This window comes from Bos grunniens, chromosome 23 (genome assembly GCF_055505025.1).
Source record: "Bos grunniens cultivar Pamir isolate PY7600 chromosome 23, Bosgru_T2T1.0, whole genome shotgun sequence".
Taxonomy (NCBI): domain Eukaryota; kingdom Metazoa; phylum Chordata; class Mammalia; order Artiodactyla; family Bovidae; genus Bos; species Bos grunniens.
Window position 1 is genome coordinate 26334836 of NC_141187.1, and position 22253 is coordinate 26357088.

Here is a 22253-nt window from a genome sequence, read left to right on the forward strand (position 1 = left end):
AGAAAATGGTGACCCACTCCAGTATTCTTGCCTGGGAAATCCCGTGGATCGAGGAGCCTAGCGGACTACAGTCTATGGGGTCGCAAGAGTCAGACACGTCTTAATGACTAAACCTCCATAGGGATATATATAGGAAAAACTTAGTATATATAGAGTTTAGTACTCTCTGTGATTTCAGGTATCCATTGGGGGTTTTGGAACATACCCACACCCTGGATAAGGGAGGATTACTGTATGCAGAGAATATCTCTAATCTTTGGAAAGCAGAGAAGAAAATAGTCCACGTTGCCTTAAGAAGGACACTAGGAGCCCAATTTTGTATCACATGCATTTGTTACTATTCAAATAGAAAAGAGCATTTATTTTGAAAATATTCGCTGATTGCATGGTTCTTTCCTGATTTTATGTCTGGGCGCACCTTTATTGTAAAGTACTTCAGCAAAAAAATGAACTGGCATTCAAATAAACTGCCTGACCATGGCCATGTTAATTATACAAGGACTCTTCTAAGCAAACATTTTCAAGCACATATTTGGAAACTGTGCTGTTCAACACTGTAAAAATAAAGATAAATGGGACAAAACTGGAGCCCTCGTGGAAGGGGAAGATAGGGAGGAGAGGAGGAAGGAAAGGAGACTGTTTGGTGCCCCTGGAATGTCTCTTCATGTAGCCGTTTAATTTTGCTGCTCTTTGTCTTTAGGAAATAGGGTTGGGTCTTATCCCTTGCCTTGATGAGTCTTAGAAATCAACTAGGGGACACATCTTATAAACCAACTCTGTATGTTTCATACTAGACAAAGTGCTAACTACTTCAGTGGTAGCATCTTCATCTTTCTGCTCCTCTGAAGCTCTTTCACTCTCTCTGGTCCTTCGTTCCAAGAAGGCTTAGCTGAGATCCTGGGTAGTTGGCTTTTCATGTCTGCTTGGTTTGAGGTCATTTAAAGGACATTGAAAATGGAACAGATAATGCAGCTTAGATGCTGAGATTCCCAAATATTGTGGGGGGAAAAGAGCAGAGGAAATTGCCTGCCACAGGTTGGACAAGTTTTCAATCCTCACTGTGGAGCACTCTAGTACTCCTGAAGTCTACTCTAGAACTCCTGAGGACTCCCTTGGTACTCCAGCACCCCTGAAGACTCCTCTAATACTCCTATAGTACTAGAGTGGAGGAGGACAGGCCAAGATTTTACTCGCATTAAGAAATAAGTCTTGCCTTCTGCTTGCCATTGTCATTCTGACTTATCTGTGGTTGCCTTTTGAAAACTACTTCCTACAGAAATTCTTCCAACTATCCCCTCCAGCTTTTTAAATGGCTATAAAAGATTTCAGCCATTTTTCTCCCCCAGTTTTATTGAGATATAATTTTATTGATATAGTTGACAAATAACATTGTATAAGTTTAAAGTGTACACCATAATGCCCTGATACATGCATATACTGCAAAATGTTTACCACATTATGAGTGGTTAATATTCATCACCAGACAGTTATAGCTTTTTTTCCCTTGCAATACTTTTTAAGCTCTATTCTCTTAACTTTCAAATATATGGTACAGTCTTGTTAACTATGGCACAGACTTGCTAACAGTCATGTTGTACCTCACATCTCCAGGACTTATTTATATTAAAACTGGAAGTTTCTACCTCTTGATCACTTTCACCCAGTTTTCCCACCCCTCACCCTCCGCCTCTGAAAATCACAAATCTGATCTCTATTTCTTATAAATCTGGGTATTTTAATATTCCACATGTAAGCAAGATCATACAATATTTGTTTTTCTCTTTCTGGCTTAGCATAATGCCCTCAAGGTCCATCCATATTGTTGCAAATGACTTGATTTCCTTCTTTTTTTACAGCTCAATGGTATATATATATATATTTGTATATATATACACGCACCACATTTTCTTTGCCCGTGCACCTGTCTTGGGTCGCTTCCATGTCTTGGCTACTGTAAATGATGCTGCAGTGAGCACAGTGGTGCAGATGTCTCTTCAGGATAGTGATTTGGTTTCATTCCGTTATTCGTCTAGGAGTGGGATTACTGGATCATCTGGTATAGTTCTACTTTTGATCTTTTGAGGAACCTCCATACTGTTTTCCACAGTGGCTGTACCGAATGACACTCCCGCCAGCAGTGCACAAGGGTTCTGATTTGGATCATCTTAAAGGACAGAGGTTTAGAAGCATCTCATTGTTGCAGTGATCCAAACCCAGGCACCCCATTTCTTCATCAAAATCCCATTTGTTGCTCTTGCCAGGCAGGGCATATTGATGATAAGGCTGAGAGGTGTGGGTGAGGAGAAGAGGGTCTTCCTGGGGTGAATGGCATGTGGTGGGAGGGTGGTAGCTGTTAAAATCCACAGGCACCTTCTCTTCATAAAGTTCACCCCCTTGATTTGGCCATATGGGTGGATAGCTGGATTTGACTGCTGGTGGTTCCACTGGAACCGGCTGGTGGAAGGGTTCTGAAGAGCTCTGGGAAGGGGAGAAGTCGTAGGGCCAGCTGGTCAGAGGAAACGGGTAACTGGGGCAACTATTGTCATTCAGAGGACTTCGTCCCAAAGCCACATTCTTATTCCATGTCTGCAGATCACTGTAATCAGAGAAGACTCCAGAGATGGAGGGCTGGAGCAGGTCTCCACTGCTGGAGACCCGACTGTGGGACAAATCCCATTTGTCGTAGAGCTGAGGGGGGCCCAGAGTGGGAGTGAGGTTTGCCAGCTCAGAGGTACCCCCCAAACCATAGCTCTCGGTGAAGGATGAGCCGTCATTCCATGCCTTCTGCTGGGGAGTGTAACCTATCACGTGTCCGCTGTAACCAGGAGGCAGTTGGACAGCTTCCTGGAAAGACCAAGTTAAATTTTCCCAACTTTGTGTTTCACCTGGAAGAGGCTGGAAAGACAAAAGCTCGTGTTAATAAGTAAAACTCACCCTCCTACCCCAGGCACCCATGAGTGACCCTGCACAAGTAAGTGCTCTGTGCATTTTCCTCATTCCCTACATACTCGAAGCACAAACACACTTAGGGCTTTGCACAAGCACACAAGGCCTGCAAGAACTCAAGGCTGCTGCCATTTCAACGCGAAATCTGACCAACCAGGAAGGGCTGCATGACCCTTCTTTTACTCGAACTGGAGAATGTTTAGAACATTCCACCTCAAATGCAAATCTGAAACCCTGATTGCCTCTGTGAGAAACTTGTAAGGGGCTATGTAAGACAAATCAAACCACAGCTTCAGAGTTTTACATTATCCTCAGAGGAATCTCAACTTCCTCCTTGACTTCTCTACTTTTTAATGGATTCCAAGAGTTCATTTTTTTTCTCAAGAAACTCCAAGCTCACTTTGTTGAATCACAGACCTCTGGCATATGATGTGGTCAACTTCTTTTTCTAAATGGAGAAAGTATATCATTCTCCAGTTAATCACAAGAAAAGAATCTGCTTGAGGACTAAGTTATCTTCTTGTTTATGTAAAACTATTGACTAATAGGGCTTTCTTGGTGGCTCAGTGGTAAAGAATCTGCCTGCCAATGCAGGAGACGCAAGTTGGACCCCTGGGTTGAGAAGATCTCCTGGGAAAGAAATGGCAACCCAACCCACTCCATAGTCTTGCCTGGAAAATGCTATGGACAGAGGAGCCTGGCAGGCCACAGTCCATGGAGTCACAAAAGAGTCGGACACAACTTAGCAACTACACAACCACAACAACTGAGGAATAAGAGGATGGAGTTGGAAAGACCGACCAGGAAGGATGAGTGAGAAGAAACCTCCTGCAACTTCTGCCAGGGTTGGTAGGTGGGATAAGGGACCCGTTGCTGGGATTCAGGGGCTCCTATTTCCCTGAAATTGTGACTCAAATTATGACTTTTTTCCCTTAAGGTACATTAGAACCTCCAAGGATGGACTGGCTCAATTTCTGTACTCCTGAAACGTGGACCATTGACCAGTAGAAAAAGTATGCTGCATGCTTGTTCAGTCACTTCAGTTGTGTCCACCTCTTTGTGACCTTATGGACTCTAGCCCACCAGGCTCCTCTGTTCATGGGATTCTCCAGGCAAGAATACTGGAATGAGTTGCCATGCCCTCCTCCAGGGGATCTTCCCCACCCCAGGATTGAACCTGCATCTCTTATGCCTCCTGCATTGGCAGGCGGGTTCTTTACCACTAGCAGCACCTGGGAAGCCTAGGAAAAAGTATAGGAATTAGTAAAACACTATTAAGCAGACAAACCCTACCTACAGTATAACACCCAGAAAGCCATGAACATCACAGCACAGTTTGACCGTGGGGAGAAGTGGGCATCCCCACGTCCCCAGATGACCACTGTTTTCAAAAACTGCCTGGTTGTTTCATCTTGGTGAAGTGCACTAAGGAAATCATTGGCTTTGGGTGGAGAATGAAGAAGTATGAGGCTCAGATTTTATGCAGATCATTTCTTTTTGGTTCTAGCAGAAATACAGAGAGTGCCAAACACAGGTTAAGTACTAATTCAGGTCTCTTTTTAACTATAGTAGGGAAGATGATTCTGAAATTATATGGACTTTATGGTTGAGGGCATGCTACAAGGATGGTAGACATTAAGAGGAAAAGTATTCATAGTCACATATTCAGTTTCTTTGCCAGATGCTAGCTCATAGGTGAGCCTGAAGATATATGATTTGGGGCTCTCCTTTGTAGGTTCAAAGACCTGCTATAGATTCTGCCTAGGAATTTGTGCTCAGTCGTGTCTGACTTGCAACCCCATGGACTGCACCTTCTAGGCTCTTCTGTCCATGGAATTTTCCAGGTAGGCATATTGGAATGGGTTGCCATTTCCTATTCCAGGGGATCTTCCTGACCCAGGGGTAGAACCCATATCTCTTGGGTCTCCTGTATTAGCAGATGGATTCTTTACCACTAGCGGCATGTGGGAAGCCCTCATTTGTAGGTGATGACAGGGAAATCTACTGCTGCCACCACAGGGCTGGCAAGTCCCCATATATTTTGAAGATGCATGGAGCAAGGTTACCTTTATCTCTGGGCTCTGTTTCAGCTTCGAGGAGACTGAGGAAGATGCCGAGTGCGTTTTCTTCACTGCTCTTCTGGCCTCGGCTTCCAATTTGGTTTCTGGCTTTGGATGGTCATGCTCTCCCTTTGACTTAAAGGAGAAGAAGCAGTGAAATAAACAACTAGACGTACTTTATGGTATGTAAACTCTTATCCTGTTCTCTGCTGTCGGACTGGGTGCTGTTGCAGTTGACTGTTGTCACAAGATCAAAGCAACCTTTTAATATCCTCCCAGGGTTGGATAGCATCACTGATTCAATGGACATGAGGTTGAGCAAACTCCGGGAGACAGTGAGGGACAGGGAAGCCTGGCATACTATATGCAGTCCATGGGGTTGAAAAGAGTCGGACACAACTTAGTGACTGAACAAGAAGCCCACCAACCCGCCGGCCTTTGCTGATGGCACGCCTTCTTTGCACGGTGCCTCTCCCCAGCCCTGCCACGTCACATTCATAGTGATAATGAGTAACACTGATTATACATATTCTTGAATCTTCAGCGCAATGCTGTGAGGGCCACACCATTACCATTACCCCCAGCTTACAGAGTAGGAGGCGATGGAGGCATGGAGAGATTTACCACCTGGGAAACCTCCACCAGTAAAGTGGGGAAACTGGGATCCAGAGTGTGCCAGAGCCAGCCAGCTGGAGAGCCAACTGTTGGCCATTCAGGTATTTTGTGAGCTGGTTGTTAAAAATGGCTTGACACTTTGCTGTACACCTGAAATTAACACAACACTGTAAATCGACTATGGGTGTGCGTGCATGCTCAGTCATGTCTGACTCTTTGTGACCCCATGGACCACTAGGCTTCTCTGTCTATGGGATTTTCTAAGCAAGAATACTGGAGTGGGTTGCCGTTTCCTCCTCCAAGGTACCTTCCTCCAGGGATCAAACCCATGTCTCTTGTGTCTCCTGCTTTGGCAAGCAGCTTCTCTAACACTAGCACCACCTGGGAAGCTCCCCACAAATCAACTATACTCCAATAGAATTAAAATTTTTTAAAATATATTTGTTGGAGATACTGAATGAACAAACAGGAAAGCAAGGAAAGAAAATTTCAGGTCGTCCTGCGCAGTTCTACCAAAGAGATCTTTCCAGAGAATTTCTGTCAAGCTTAATATCTTCATTCTCTATTACCTTCAATATTAATTTTTGATATGCTTTTGCCATGAAACCCTGTGTTCAACCTTATGATCATGTAAGTATTATGAAAAAATGTATACTAAAATAATTAACTTAAAGAAAACCAACTTGAAATCACCCATGATGAAAATAGTTATATTCCAGAAGTTGGCAAACCCTGTACATTCAGAGCATTTTCTTTTCAGAGGCAGGTTTAGGAAGGACTCAGATCCAAACAGTCCAGCTCTCAGGGTCCATTGTTTCTACCACCTCCCTGGAGAGGACCCCTTAATACCACATTTTACCAAAAACTGGGGCTTAGGGGAGTAACACAATGTGTCCACGTTTACTGGTCTGCGGAAGGCCAGTGCACGGGGGCTCATGTTGCCGACAGCATGTCGCCCCCTTGGAACCTGGGCTCTGCCCTTGGATCCTCTCTCAAGGTTCAGGGTACAGACGTTCATTTGCCCAGAGGGCTCCCCCAGGGAGGGTGCAGACTCCCCTCCACTTGTGCCTCTCACAGAGGCAAGTCTCCCTCGTGCTCTGTGAACAGTTCTTGAAGTAAAGAGAAACGGAATCGCTAACGTAAATCCAACCTGGAAAAATATGAAGCGTCCGTCGTGCCTCCAGAAGTTGGTGACGGGAAAGCCCCCGTGGCCCCGGCAGGGAATGAGCTTCAGGGGCCCGTCGCAGTTGGGACAGCGTTTTCCTACAAAAGAGCAGAGGAAGGTGACCACGCCCGGCAGAGCCCGGCCAGCGGACCCCTGAGTCTGTGCAGCTCTGCCTGTGTCAGACTTGACTCCTGCACAGCAAAGAGTCCACCTGGGCACAGTTTCACAGACCTTCACCCACTGGGCATGACTCCTGGGCCTAGGAGACCAGACCACTAAAGCAGCCCAGGTCAGTCTCACAGGTGGTAGAGGAAGCAGTTACTTACTGAGAGGAATATTTTACAGGTTGGGGGTGGGCAGGGGGTGGGAGCTCTTTTAAGCAAAAAAAAAAAAAATCCTTCTCTCCTTATTTACCAATACTTCAAATTCTTTGTAAAGAGGAAAAAATCCTTTCACTTCACAATTTGAACTAAGGGTCAAGGAGCAAAACCACATGACAGAGAGAATGCAGCTGCTAAATTTCCACTAAAGTGTAAATGACTGATACCATCCTGCCCTGAGAGCAAGTTTGGAAAACAAAAGACAAGGAAAGAACTTGAGGTCTGAAGTGGGCAATGCACAGGGAATGCTGAATGCATCTATTTCACAATCTGATGAATATGATAAAAAAAAATGAAGAATTAGCATGTGATGATGGCCTGAACCTAAATGGCATGGAATTGAGCCTAACCTCATATTTAGTCCCGGGTCCCCTCTTCGGATCAAAACACTCACTGAGATCATTTGGGGGACCCCATTCCCCAAGGTGTAGGGTGGCAAGCCTGATGCACAACTTTCTCTTACACTATTCATGTATGTGACTGCACTGATGAATTATTGTTTGTCCCCTGAGTGATGCATCTTCCATTTAACAGAGGCCCCAAATCAGATCTTAACCCTGGGGAGCAGTGTTAGCGGTGGGTGCAGCGGGCACGGCAGATCTATGGGAATACAGGGGCCCCGGGGACTGGCTGGCTGTCCTTAAAATGATCTCTAGAAACAGCCCTGGTCTCCTCCACCCTCCCTTGGGAGGAGGGAGAACTTTAAGGCCCCTCAGGGCGGGAACACTACTCACTCTGTTGCTTCTGCCGGGCCTTGTCGCAGATGGCTGGCCTCAGGTAGACCTTGCGGCCCTCGGCGACCGAGCAGTCGCGGCCGCACACCACCACGCCCAGGCAGGACTTCTTGAGGATGCGGGAGTTGTGGTTGTTGGTGTTGCGCATGGCCCAGCTGCTCAGGTGGCGCTGTGCGTTCCTGTCGTCGGAGCTGTAGATGTGTTTCTCGTAGGCATCAGGCCACTCCTGGAACCAGTCCGTCTTTTTCACGTTCTGATGAAAACACAAAGGAGATTATTATAGTTTGAGCTGAAGTCACCACTGGGCATAAAGGTGGCCTGGTGCGCAGCTCTTCTGGGCGCTGTATCTCTGGCAAAGACCAAGCTGGATCTTACCACGTGATCTGAGCATGCACAGCCTGGCTGCAGCCACGTGACCACTGGGTCCATCCCACATCTGCCCCCTGGACCAGAATGGCTTGTGATGCAGCCCTCTGCACGACTGATGCTCCTCTAGTCTTTGGTGATGAGAGTGAGGACCACTGCTCACTGAGGATGTTGGAGGGTGAAGCAACACAATGATACTCTTGCACAATGGCTGTGGACGGCACTGGGGCAGGGCAGTGGTGGTTAGCTTGTTGAGAAAGTGGAGAGTTTAATGCAAAACCACCTGAGAAACGCAGTGGAAGGCTGGAGAGCCGCTTCCTCCTCTGCGGAAACTCTCTCCCCTTTGCTCTACTCTCATGTTCGTGAACCTCAAACGGGGTGGAGGAGTAAGGACAAGTTGAGCTTGATTGAAAACTTTCATGTTCCTGCCCGGGACTGACACAGTTCCCTGCCCATGGATACCCAACTAAACAAAACTCTCCTCTTTAAGTGGGCAGGGACACGGGACACTTAATCCTCATAGCATAAGTTATTTGACTTTCTGTGCCTCTGTTTCTTCATGTGTATAATAGAAATAACCAGACCTACCTACCTCGAGTGGGTCTGAGAGTTACATAGGATAACATATCAAAAGTACTTAGCACATCACCTAGCAGGCAGGGAGCTCTGGCTGAATGTTAGTGAAGTTATGGCACATGGCCACGTTTGGCCAGTTCTTAGAGTGAGAATCATTAGCAATTTCAGTGGTCAAACTTAAGCAGTGCCCATTCTTGCAGCTTCCAGAGACTTGGTATAAGAAACATTTTCAACAAGAAGCTTCTGGAAGGTTAGGGTTTAGATTCTAGAAGCTCCAGAAGGGTGCTTCTCCTTTGCTCCTCAAGCAAGAAAACATAGCATAGAATGTGAGAAAGGAAAAACAAGACGTTTGAGAAGGAGAAGCAAACATCAGGATGGAAGGGCAGCTCCAGGAGGTCATGTCTCTCCAAGTTGGAGTTCAAGCGTAGAAGACGCCAAAGAACTTTGTAACATGCGATTCTGGGTAGGCAGCTGTCTCTGAAGCCTCATTTTGTTCTTCTCTTAAATGGGGATATTGATAAAACACTCTCCACAAAAGTACTTGGAAAAGCAGATGTGTTGTAAACTAAGTTTTATATTATTAATGATAGTTGTCATTTGTATGGAATTTCATGGAGATTGAAATGGGTCTGAGGAAATAAAAATGAGAGGTTTTATGTACATGAGAGGTAGTACTAATTAACAGTGAAGAGCTAGGGTCTGCAAGCTAGGACCATGGGCCAAATCCAGTCCAGTGTCTTTTTTTTTAAAATATATTTATTTATTTGGCTGCATCAGGTCTTAGTTTTGACATGTGAACTCTTAGTTGCAGTATGTGGGATCTAGTTTCCTGACCAGGGATCGAACCCAAGCCCCTGCTGTGGGAGCACAGAGTCTTAGCCACTGGACCACCAGGAATGTCCCCAGTGCCTGTTTTTGTAAATAAAGTTTTATTGGAATCCAGCCATGTTCATTCATATGTGTTGTCTGTGAAGACGTTTACACACCATGACAGAGTCCAGTAGGTGCAGTCAAGACTGTATGACCCACAAAACCTAAACTGTTTACTATCTGGCCCTTCACAGAGAGCTTGTCCACTGCTAGCAGGAGCACAGCTTGTGGAGGCACTCGGCCAGGGTGCGGGCCTTACCCTGAGAGGGTTCCTTCCTGCGCAGGGCTCCACTTTCTGCTCTGTGAGATGGGGGCCGTGCGAGTACCTGCCCGACAGGGATGTTTGAAGACTGAACAGGTTACCATACACAGAACATTCAAAATAGTGCTTGCTACTCACAGCAGCCAAGACATGGAAGCAACCTCAGTGTCCACTGACAGATGGATGGATAAAGAAGTTGTAGTACATACATATCATGGAATATTCAGCCATGAAAAGGAATGAAATAACACCATTTGCGGCAGCGTGGATGGACCTAGAGATGATCATACTAAGTTGAAGCAAGTAAAAAAAAGACAAATATCATATCGCTTATATGTAGAATCTAAAAAAAAAAAAAGATACAGGGAATTGCCTTGTGGTCCAGTGGTTAGGACTCTGTGCTTTCATTGCTGAGGCCCTGGGCTCATTCCCTGGTCAAGAAACTAGGATCCTGAAAGTTGTGTGCAGCAGGGGGAAAAAAAAGGAAAAAAAAATTTTAATGATACAAACGAATTTATCTACGAAATAAAAATAAAGTCACAGACATAGAAAACAAACTTATGCTTACCAAAGAGGAAAGCAGAGAGGGCTAAATTAGGAGTTTGGAGTTAGCAGATGCAAACTACTATATATGTAAAATATACTAAAAAGAAAAAAAAAAAGGTCTTACTGTATAGCACAGGGACGTCTATTTGATTTCCTGTAATAAACCGTAATGGAAAGGAATATGGAAAAGAATATATATTGATAAATGTATAACTGAATCACTTTGCTGTATACCAGAAACTAAAGCAACGTGGCAAATCTACTATACATCAATAAAAAATAAAGCCAGTACCTGGCACACAGCAAGTTCCACATCAGTGTTAGCTGTTAGTCTTCTGATCTTGGGCAACACACACCAGCCACTGGGTGTGAGGGCCAGCAGCTTTTAGGAGATGACCCCCAGAGAAGTCACTTGACACTTTAAACCTTGTTTAGCCAAATGTAAGACAGGAGTCCAGGCCCCTATAAAACCAAAGCTTCGTGGGCACAGCTCCTGGGTTTGAGCTTCTCTCTCAGAACAGTGCAACGATAGCTCCGCTGTGCCGTCCAGTGGTGAGGAAAGGGGACGCTGCTCCAGAAGGGCAGGGGAAAGGAGGTGGTGTCTCGGGGTGGGGTTCCCCTCTCCAAAGGCGACTGCGTCTAGTTTCTAGGAAAGAGGCCCAGCTGGGCCAAGATGCTGAGTGAGCTGTGTTCTCCAGTTCTCCCTCCAGCTTCTCTGGTAAATCTGAGTGGTATTAATTCAACACACAGCCTCGGGCAGCCCCCAGAGGCAGCCCCCTCCGCCCCTCCTGCTTCCTCCACCCACCTTCTCTTCTCTTCCTTCTGATCCAAAGCTCTAAACAGTGCTCTCTTCTGCCTCAGACATGCCGCCAAAAGCATAACATTTTATCTTCTCAAGTAATAACAAGGTAGGTTAAAACGTTAAAATGTGGACCTGTAACAATCTGGGCTGCAGAAATCTACCAGTGGATTTGAATTATTCCAATACAAAGCACAGATGTCAAGGCAGCAGAAACAAGAACAGGTGGTCTTGAAGGAAAGCTGAGATTTCCGTGATTTAAAGGTGAGGGATGGGACTTCCCTGGCGGTCCAGTGCCTAAGATGCCAAGCTCTCACTGCAAGGGGTCTGGATTCAAACCCCGGTTGGGGAACTCGGTCCTACATACTGCTACTAAGAGGTCCCATGCTTCAACGAAGATGCAAATAAGACCCAGTGCAGCCAAGTAAATACATAAATACTTTTTTTTTAAAATAAATAAAATAAAGGTGAGGGGCCCCTTCAGTCTGGTCAATGGCATAGACCCCACAAACCAGAAGGAACCTACAGTGTTTGTGAGAGCAATTCAAATACTCCAGTTAAAGCAAGGACTCCCTGCCAGTGGAGCAAGAAGCACTCTGAACTGCCTTTTCTTTCTCTCTCAGTTTAATCCATGTTTTCGCTTCCCTATGAGGTTTCCTCTTTGATGAATTATTTAGAAATACATTGTTTAGTTTCCATGTATTTACAGAATTTCCTGTTGTCTTTTGTTATTATTGTCTGGTTTGGATCCACTGTAGTTGAACACACTCTGTGTTTTCGATTACTTTAATATTGTTGAGGTTCGTTCTAAAGCCCACATGGTTTATTCTGCATTCCACGGTATGTTAAGCTTTTTTTTCCATCAGCTCCTCCACCGGTACCTTAGTTTTCCAATTCCATTAATAAGCCAGTAATAAGTTTGACAACGTACAATCTCAAGAAAAATACCAGGAGCAAGAGTATTTACGTCAAGATATTTTCTTGGCTATTTACATATGACCAATCTTGTGACTTGGACTTTTGTGGGATTTCTGACATTTTTTGACATTGCAAATATGAGAAAACCCAGATTCCAGTGATGCAAAGGAATCCAGGTATCAAATGAATGATAGGGAACTCTGAAAATCTACTAAAATTTAAGGCTGCTGCTGCTAAGTCGCTTCAGTCGTGTCCGACTCTATGCGACCCTGTAGACCGCAGCCCACCAGGCTCCCCCGTCCCTGGGATTCTCCAGGCAAGAACACTGGAGTGGGTTGCCATTTCTTTCTCCAACGCATGAAAGTGAAAAGTGAAAGTGAAGTCGCTCAGTCATGTCCGACCCTCAGCGACCCCATGGACTGCAGCCCACCAGGCTACCCCGTCCATGGGATTTTCCAGGCAAAAACACTGGAGTGGGATGCCAAAAGGAAGAACGATTATTTCTTAATCTTGTTTAACAATTCCTCACAAAACATTTCCCTCTTTTCAGATCTTCTGTTTATTTTTATTTCTAAATTTTCATGAGTAACTCTTTGTTTTCCCTCTTGGTTAAGAAGTTTACAATTTAAAGGGAATATTCTTAAGGTTTCCAACATATAAATATAACAAATTTATATTGTATTATATTGTGGGTAATATCATTGGTGGTTTAATGAATATTTCTGTGATTTCTGTATGTAATTTTTGTCCCTAAGAGACTTAGTCTTCTAAGTCACTCAAAATCTTTGAGGCTGTGCAATGATAGCACCTATCATTCTTTCCTCATTCTCATTTATTTAACTACTTGAAGTTTTAATGGGTATCTTAAGAAATATACACTGTTACATAAAACTAATGAGCTAAAATCAAAATTCTGAAATGAGATATCAAAAATATTGATATTAGCATGCTATTATATTAAAAATGATTTTCCCTTGGGATATAATCCACTCTAGTGTAAAACAATTATCTGCCAGGTTTTCCTTAATAAGAATAGCTTATAAATTCCTCATTAGTAAATGTTTCCAAATAAAACAGGGTTAGCAAACAGATACATGTTTAAATAAATCAGAGAGAGGGAAAAATTAGATATTACCTATGGAGCACAGAAAAAAAAATGTATCCAGCATTTTGATTTACCTTCAACCTTTTGGGAACTTACCTCTCTGAACCAACTGGAAACCCAACCCCAAATGTTTTCAAAGATAGAAATTCAATTCGACTAAATGCTTTTGAGTTAACTTAAGCATTACTGCCTTTGGGTAATCTTGCAATTTCCTACCTTTATTAAAGGTCAAGATGCAGGTCAAAAACTTCCATATTTGCTTGGACAACACTAAGGTGGGACAGAGTGCCCCAGCTTTCAAATTCTGTCACCCTCTACCTTTTCTTTTCTCCCTTTCCTTCCCAATTCCATGCGGCTAAGCAAGGGACCTCCTGGCAGGCACCCAACGAGAGTCTCTGCTGCCATCCCCACCACCCCAGAAGCAGAGGGCAGCAGAAGAAGTCTGGCCTCCAAAGTGGGGGGACCCAATGACCACGGGGTCCATACATGTGGAGATGTCCCAGGGAGTTCAAATGACACTGAGAACAAGGAGAATGCCAGGCAAAGAGGACGAAGTCACGAGTGTCCCCGCCAGACCAACAGCAAGGTGACCTGACCATGCAGTCAGATAATAATTCACCAGAAATGCAGACTCGTATTTACCCCTTAGCTCCCTAGCACCAAGATACATCTGATTATAACTAGCTTGTTCTGATTACATGTATCCACACAAATTCACAGAAGGAGCTCAGAGATTCACTTTTGCCCAGAAGACTGAGGCAAAGGAAATAATGCTTGTCAAAACCATGGTCCAGGAACGAACTCATCAGAGACATTGCCTCGTTGGGGTTGATTCTCCAGGCTTCAGGTGGCCCTGTATTTATGTTTAGCCTATGTATAGTTTAAGATTTTCTCTACAAAAAGTATATTTAAACCTTGGAATTGTGTGAGTTAATACCTCCGTGTGGCTTTGGTTGTGGGTTTAATCGGCAAACTGCTCATATTCAAGGAACAAAATGATTCGGGGTGTTTGTCTGCTGTGGGGCTATTGCAATACCTTGTGCTTCTGCTCAGAGAATCTGGCAGGTGCAGGGAGCAGAGCAACCGCTCCCGTCTCCCTGTTCAGTGGGTACTATTGAGAAGAAAAACGAATTGGTTTTCTTCCCGATTTTCAACCAGAAAAAAAAGAAAGAGATTTCTTCATCATTCAAGGCCCTCAAGTATTACAATCAATGTTAATGAGAAGCATCCTTGTAATGAACCATGTATGTACATGCTAAGTCGCTTCAGTCGTGTCAGACTTTTTGTGACCCTATGGACAGTAGCCCGCCAGGCTTTTCTGTCCATAGGATTCTCCAGGCAAGAATACTGGAGTGGGTTGCCATGCCCTCCTCCAGGACATCTTCCCAGCCCAGGGATAAAACCTGCATCTCTTACACCTCCTGCAATTGGAAGGCAGGTTCTTTACCATGAGTGCCACCTGGGAAGCCCAATGAACCATGTGGTGAGCATTTTTAACAGAGGTTAAGACTAACCCAACCCAGACTTTTGCGGCTTGGATCAAGCAAACCCTACAGCAATTATATTTGAACTTCCAAAGTAGTTTAAGGGAATAGAAAAGGAAAACAAAATCAGTGTATTATGTTGGACTGGAATAAAGAGGCATTTATCAATGATGGTTTTGAGTAAGTTAAGCGCCTGCAGTTCTGGGCTGACTCCGTGGAGGCTGGATAAAGTAGAAGTGGTATCAAATTAACCACAAGTTAGACAAGTGATCAGAAATGAGTTCCAGGAAGATTTATAAAGACAAACATGCAGCTGAAAGAAGGGAGGAGGACACATGAAACAATCCTGCCTCCAAACCACCTTTCAGGCCGCTTGTCTCCCAGATCTCCTTACTGAATGCCTGTGCATGGATCCCCTGTAGGGAGCCTTTGAACTTCAAAGTGCTCTACTTTGCCTTGTTTGTCTTATCTTCATCTGACCTAATCCTCTCACCTTTTACAATATACTTGTCCAGAGAGAGCCCTTTTGCCAAATGCTCAGCCTTTATCCCCATGCCTGAAAGTAAGTGAAAGTGTTAGTCGCTCAGTCGGGTCAGACTCTTTACGATCCCTGTGGACTGGAGCCCGCCAGGCCCCTCTGTCCATGGGATTTCCCAGGCAAGAATACTGGAGTGGGTTGCCATTTCCTTCTCCAGGAGATCGTTCCAACCCAGGGATCAAACCTGAGTCTTCTGTATTGCAGGCAGGTTCTTTACTGTCTGAGCCACCAGGGAAGCCAAAGCCTACAGTACTCAGTATTCCCAGTCAGTCTTCCATCCAAGTACTAACCAGGCCTGACACTGCTTAGCTTCTGAGATCAGATGAGATGGGGCGCGTTCAGGGTAATACAGCTGTAGACATATCAGAGTCATGCTAAATTATATAAGCCCTCCTTCAGTGCCTCTGGCATTTTTTTTATATGGCATTGATTCTCTGTTCCGACACTGATCTTGTTCCACTGGCCCAAATCATGAGTCCTTCCATGAAAGTTAACATGGGGTAACAGCCTCTGCATCCAGTGGTATTTGACACATCCCATTGACATCAAAAATCTCTGATGTCCTGATGAGGATGTCATCGTTCACTATTGCCAAAAATTAATTCATAGATCTTGATCTGTGATGTAGAAAGGGCCTTTGGAGTTTCCAGGACCAGAAGATGCAACAAGAACTCAGGTAACCATCTTGAAACTTGAAGCAAGTGAGTGGATTAATAAGAAAGAAATTTATCTACAAGTTGCAGGAATTTGTAGGAATCGTGGCAAGAACATGCAAATATGAAAAATAAACTATAAGTTCTTTGTATGGGGGGACAGAGAATGAAATTGGGGAAATGTATAATAGTAGTAAGCCAGTGATTGCTATTATAGATGGAATTCTTTGAAACATTTTTTTTAATGCTCAAACAGATGGTCTGAGGACCACTCATTGCCTAAGGGGCTCCATGGAAAAACAGAGAGAGCTTTGTGGTCAAAAATAAGTTAGGGCGATATTGCCAACACAGCCTCCTCTTGGGAGAGCCATAATGCAGTAAGAAAAACACTGTGTCTGCAGCAGAGAGATTGGCTTAGGGAATCCTCCAGTGGTTAGGACTCTGCATCTCCACTGCAGGGGGCATGCATTCAAAACTAAGATTCCACGTGATGCATGGCATGGGGAAAAAAAAAGAAGAAATTGGCTTAACTTGGTTGAACTTAGTCCTGCTTTCCTTCCTTCATAACATCCATTAAAATTCCTTGTAACTTACACACTACAGAACACATTTTGAGAACACATCTGCTCTAAACAACTTAGAGATTCAAGCAAGGTATATGAAGAATTACTATTTTACTTTTACAGAGGAGATAATGAAAACAAGAAAACGGATTTGTTTAGAGTCACCCAGATGATAAGCCACGGACCCACTCATTCATGGATTTCATACTTGTCCTTTCTTGTTTAGTAAGTGCCAGGCCCTGTGCTTGGCACCCCGTCCCTGTCCGAGGGCACAGGCCACCTTCTGAATCTCGAGTCACCAGATCCTCGACTGTTAGAACTAAGAGTCCGGAAGAGACTACTTAGTGCAACAACTTCATTATCAGAAGAGGAAAGGGGACCTCAGAAATGCTAAACCACTCTATGAAGTTCTACAGGTAAAAGGAGGCAAGACTGGAATTCAAAGCCTAGGCCTGGTCTCCTAGCCTTGTGCTTCTCATCATACACTGGTCTGCCTTCAGAAACACTCTCAAAATGTAAAATCTACTGTGTTTGGCTTCAACACCTTCTATTTTTCGCCTCAGCTGGGTCTTGGTACGATTCCACAGCCCCATAAATCCAGATAAGGACTATGTCGACTCTGCTCAGAAAATGTGCGTGCGTGCTTGGTCACTTCAGTCGTGTCTGACTCTTTGCAGCCCCATGGACTGTGGCCCACCAGACTCCTCTGTCCATGGGGTTTTCCAGGCAAGAATACTGGAGTGGGTTGCCATTTCCTTCTCCAAAATACTAAGGCACCATTTGCTCTTTTAATCATTTCCCTGGCATATTTAACAAACTGAAGAACACTTATCTATTTCCATGAGCAACCAAAGTTTTTCTACAAACTAAAAATGGTACATTTCCAGAATTGAATGTGGACTTTTCTTGTAAATGTCTCTGGTATCTGAGAAGGCTTAAGTTTTGGAAAATTCATGTTGGAACATGAACCTTTATGAACCCTGAGATCCCCTCCAGGGACATGGTTCTTTCTTTTGTCTATAGATTTGATGAATGATATGAATCCTCTGCCCTAGAAAAAATACATGTTAGCACAGTGTTCTTAGACCCCATTAAAGGTCCCGCTCTAGGATGGGAATTTGCGAAATCATCTATATACCTGCTTCCTTCAACTCTTGTTTTTGAAGATGTCCAGTTTCTCTATTTGGGCCCTGCAATCACGAATTAGGATTATGGGTCTCTGAGACAGCAGTGATTAAAATTTACCTTAAAGTTTCCCCTAAAACAGCTACAACTGTTATAAACCAATTACAAGCAACTATAAACACAAACCCTTAAAATAGATATTTGCATGATTTAGCTGTGGTATATTTAGCCATCCTTAAATGAATGGCAAGTAAGGCATATTAGTGCTTCCTAGCTCTTCCAAAACCTACCAGGAGAGAATGGGGGAGGAAGTTTAAGAGGAAACATAAAAAGAAGCACTTCACTAGAGTGAAATTTGGAATGATCTGGAAGCCTTCTTTAGAGTGAAATCTGGAATGAGTATAAATCAAAACTACTGGAAAAAAAACCAACAATAACTGTGGAATCTCCATTCCCTCTCCTCTGCTTGGGATAATTCAAATTTCTCATTCCCCAGAATCAGGCAAATGAGCGTGACCTTCCACTAGATGGTTCTGGCAGTCTCATCTTAGCTTTCCCAGGCACCTTTCCCAATGACTTCCAGTGAAAACCTTCTTCACTGGAAGAAAGACCAAAACGTGGAGTCAAGGAAAGCAGTTTTAAACAACTAATGTTGGAAATTGCCTGGTGGTCCTGTGGTTAAGACTCAATGCTTTCACTGCTGTGACCTGGGATTCAGTTCCCAGTTGGGGAACTAAGATCTCACAAGCCATGTGGCTCAGCAAAAAAAAAAAAAAAAGATAAAACAACTGTTTTCCACCAAATTAAGAGTTTAAAATGCCAGTTGCCAGGCCTTCCCTGGTGGCACAGTAGACGGGAATCCGCCTGTCGATGGAGGGGACATGGGATCAATCCTTGGTCTGGGAAGATTCCACAGAACAACTAAGCCCGTGTGCTGCAACTACAGAAGCCTGTGTGCTTAGAGCCGGTGCTCCACAAGAGAAGCCACTGTAATGAGAGGCCCGAGCCCTACAATGAAACGTAGCCCCGGCTTGCAGTACCTAGAGAAAGTCCGCGCAAAGCAAGGTAGACCCAGTGCAGCCAAAAATAAACAAAATAAAAAAAACTTTAAAATGTCATTGCCAAAGATGAAGGCAAAGAAGGCAAAGAAAACATGAAATGGAAGCCGCTCTGTTAGCTGGAGAGTAGCCCCACGTGCGCAGACCGTGTAGTAGTCACAGAAGTTCTAGAAGAGAACTCTCACCGGGACATCCCAAAGACAGATTTAGGTTAAACCCATTACTCCCAGCAAATAAGTTTGTATGGGAGCTCGTGTGTTACAGAGAGTCAATCTACAGACACATTATCATGGATTTCATTCTACCAGCTAGCCAGGCGGGTGGCATTGGAACCAAAACAACTACGAAAGGCAGGGGAAATAACACTTTCTTTGCTTCAGTCTGTAACCAGGGGAGTCTGGTCTGTGAGGGCCTTCTCAAATCATGGATTTAGGAATTTCCTCTTAAAAGTCCTCAGTCAGAGGCTTCCCTGGTGACTCAGTGTGAAGAATCTGCCTGCCAATGCAGGAGACACAGGTTCCATCCCTGGTCCAGGACGATCCCTCGTGCCACAGAGCAGCTAAGCCTGTGCACCACCAGTATCAAGCCTGTGCTCTGGAGCTTGGGAGCTGCAACTACTGAAGCCTGGTGCCCTAGAGCCTGTGCTCTGCAACAAGAGAAGCCACCAAAATGAGACACCTGGGCACCGCAACTAGAGAAAAGCCCATGCATCAACGAAGACCCGGCACAGCCAAAAATAAATACATCAAAGTCATATACATTAAAAAAGTCCTTGATTGGATGTCCAAACGAAACTCCGTAGGAGAGGCATTTATTCAGCTGGGACCCTCACCAAGTTCCTTCCAGGTCTTGGCAAGTTACGTTCAAGGCTTCACAGCCAAATGCTGAGCACAGCATGAGAACAAGTACATACCTGAGGCAGCTTCATATCATTAATATCCCAGCTTAGTTCTTTGTCTGCAGAATCCGCGTTCTCAGGTTCCATGATGAAGTCAGGTCACCCACAGGTTTCCGTCTATCCAGCTGCTCTAGAAGCACTTGAGAATTTTGCTCTCAAAGGCTTTTACAGTTGGATCAGTCCACCCAAGCAGTTTAGACCAGGAGACTGCTTTCCAACACTAAAAAATAAATGACAATGATACTGATCATTAAAGAGATAAAAATCAGTGCTCTTGGGTGGAGGGGGAGGGGAGGGAGGTTCAAGAGGAAGAGGACATAGGTATACTTGGGACTGATTTGCATTGTTGTATGGCTAAAACCAGGACAACTCTGTAAAACAGTTATCCGCCAGTTGAAAATGACTTTTAAGAAAAGGAATTCAGAAGAAAATATCATTAAAAATACCAGCGCTTGTCTGCCAGAAAAGACTGTTTCACTGATATTTTGGGAAGTACCAACATACAAACAAAAACAAAATGTAGGAGCCATTAGTGAGCCTGCTGGAGTAAAGCTTGACCATGCGGAAGAACATCACTTTCACCCTCAGATTTGGGCTACCTTCCTGGTTGCTAACCCCAAGTGCAAAGGCCTCTATAAGTACCATGGTCACCTGTAGCCAATGGTTAGGACCTTTTCCTCCATGTATCGGGTTGGGGAGGGAGGGATACCTGGCTTGGAGTTGTTTCCATGGATACACCTTCAAAATTAGCTACCCTGTGTGTGTGTTACAAGAGGGGAACATCACAGCCAGATGTGTCTAGAAGTCTTTTTAAAATTTAAATTCCCATAGAGATTAATAATCCGGCATATATTTTATATATTGGAGAAGGAAATGGCAACCCACTCCAGTACTCTTGCCTAGAGAATCCCATGGACGGAGGAGTGTGGTAGGCTACAGTCCACGGGGTCACAAAGAGTCGGACACGACTGAGCGACTTCACTCATATATTTTATATCTTCAAATATTCTCAAATGATTATCAGATTCCTCTAAAACCTTGGCACTATTGACATTGAAAACCTGTTTTATAATCTTTGTTGTGGGGCTTGGATTGGAGGATACTTAACAGCATCCTTTGGTCTCTGCCCATTAGGTGTTGGCAGCAACCCACCCCTCCTTGTTGACCACCAACCGTATCTCCAGACATTGCCAAATATCTCCCGGAGGGAAAAACTGAGGACTACTGCTCTAAAATAGTGTTTCTCACCTTTGTTTAATCCGAAGCACCCTTCAAGACTTTCTGACTTCAGCAATCTCACTCTTCCCCGCTCGCCACAAGAAAATTCTGTCTGATCTTACTTTCATTAAATTGTTCAGCCTCTTTTCTCCACTGAATTTCCTCACTGAGCTATCCTTATTTAACCACTCTTTATATCCTTAATTAACGTTTAATTAAGCAATTGTTTCCTGATCCTCGCCGACGCCATCCCCACTTCGAATTCCCTGGATCCACCGGGGCTGGACCCCGGCAGTAGGTATTAAAAAATGTTTGTGCAAATTGTATCCCACCCCCTCCACACAAGAAATACTAGTTTCTAATTATAATTGGTTTAAGGGGATTTGTTGTTCGGTGGCTCAGTTGTGTCCAACTCTTTGCAACCCCTTGGACTGTAGCACACCAGGCTCCTCTGTCTTCCATCATCTCCCGAAGTTTGCTCAAATTCATGTCTATAAAAGGAACTTACCCTACCCTCCCCCCAAAAAAGTAAAAAGAAGGAAAGATATTTAAAGTGTTCAACTCTGAGGGAGGGGGGGGAAATCATTTTGAGATGACATGTGCTTGCTAGTAGAATATGAAGTAAGACATGTTTACATGTGTGACATTTCCGTGCCTTGGTGCTCTAGAGCCATAATGATGTTACACAGAACCACTTAAGAGTCACTCAAACCACAAGTTAAATAATCTCAATCGTAGAGTCCCATGTACTCTGTTCCTCAGTAATTTAGCTTTATGTAACCGTAACACTTGGCAGTCACTGAGATGTACTGAAGTAAAGTGCATAGATATAGATGACTGTGACCTGAGCGTGTAAATGAAGCTCTTGGCCACTAAGTAACAAGTTAATAGGAGTCTTTTCCCTCCCTAACATACCTACCCACACTCACCTACAACCTAGTCATCCAAAAAGATGAAACTTCAGTACTCCCAATTCAAACACTGATGTGCAAGATTAAATATCCATTGAGTGTAAAGCAAATTCTGTTTGGGAAAGAAACCCTAAGTTACAGAATAAATGATGCCACAGATTGACTTTAATTCAGACTTTAAAAACAAGTATATTAGAATAACAAGATTCACATTTCAAAAGAGTAGAAGATTTTGCCTTAAGCCTAAGCAATGTCAATATAATTCTTTTGTTTTTAAATTAAGGAAAAGGAAATAAAAAATCTTGTGCAGAAAAACTACCTTGCTTTTCCGATTTTTTTCTGATATGAATTTTTGCCAAATGAACATGAGCTTAATATTTCTCTGAGAGCTAACACTAAAACGCAAGGAAGAAGAAAAGATGGTTTGCAGTCTTTGAAACATAAACAAGCAAATTCCGTTTTC

General features: G+C 44.0%; 1 protein-coding gene across 1 annotated transcript; it reads right to left on the reverse strand.

Annotated features, from left to right (window-relative positions):
- Window positions 1-1714: 1714 nt before the first annotated feature.
- GCM1 (GCM transcription factor 1) lies at window positions 1715-19876 on the reverse strand. Its single transcript, XM_086369135.1, has 5 exons — window positions 19677-19876; window positions 7901-8153; window positions 6772-6884; window positions 5013-5141; window positions 1715-2895 (listed from the first exon to the last, which is right to left on the reverse strand). Exons 1-5 carry the CDS (start codon window positions 19746-19748, stop codon window positions 2161-2163), a joined length of 1302 nt encoding a protein of 433 aa, XP_086225261.1. The 5' UTR covers window positions 19749-19876; the 3' UTR covers window positions 1715-2160.
- Window positions 19877-22253: the final 2377 nt, after the last annotated feature.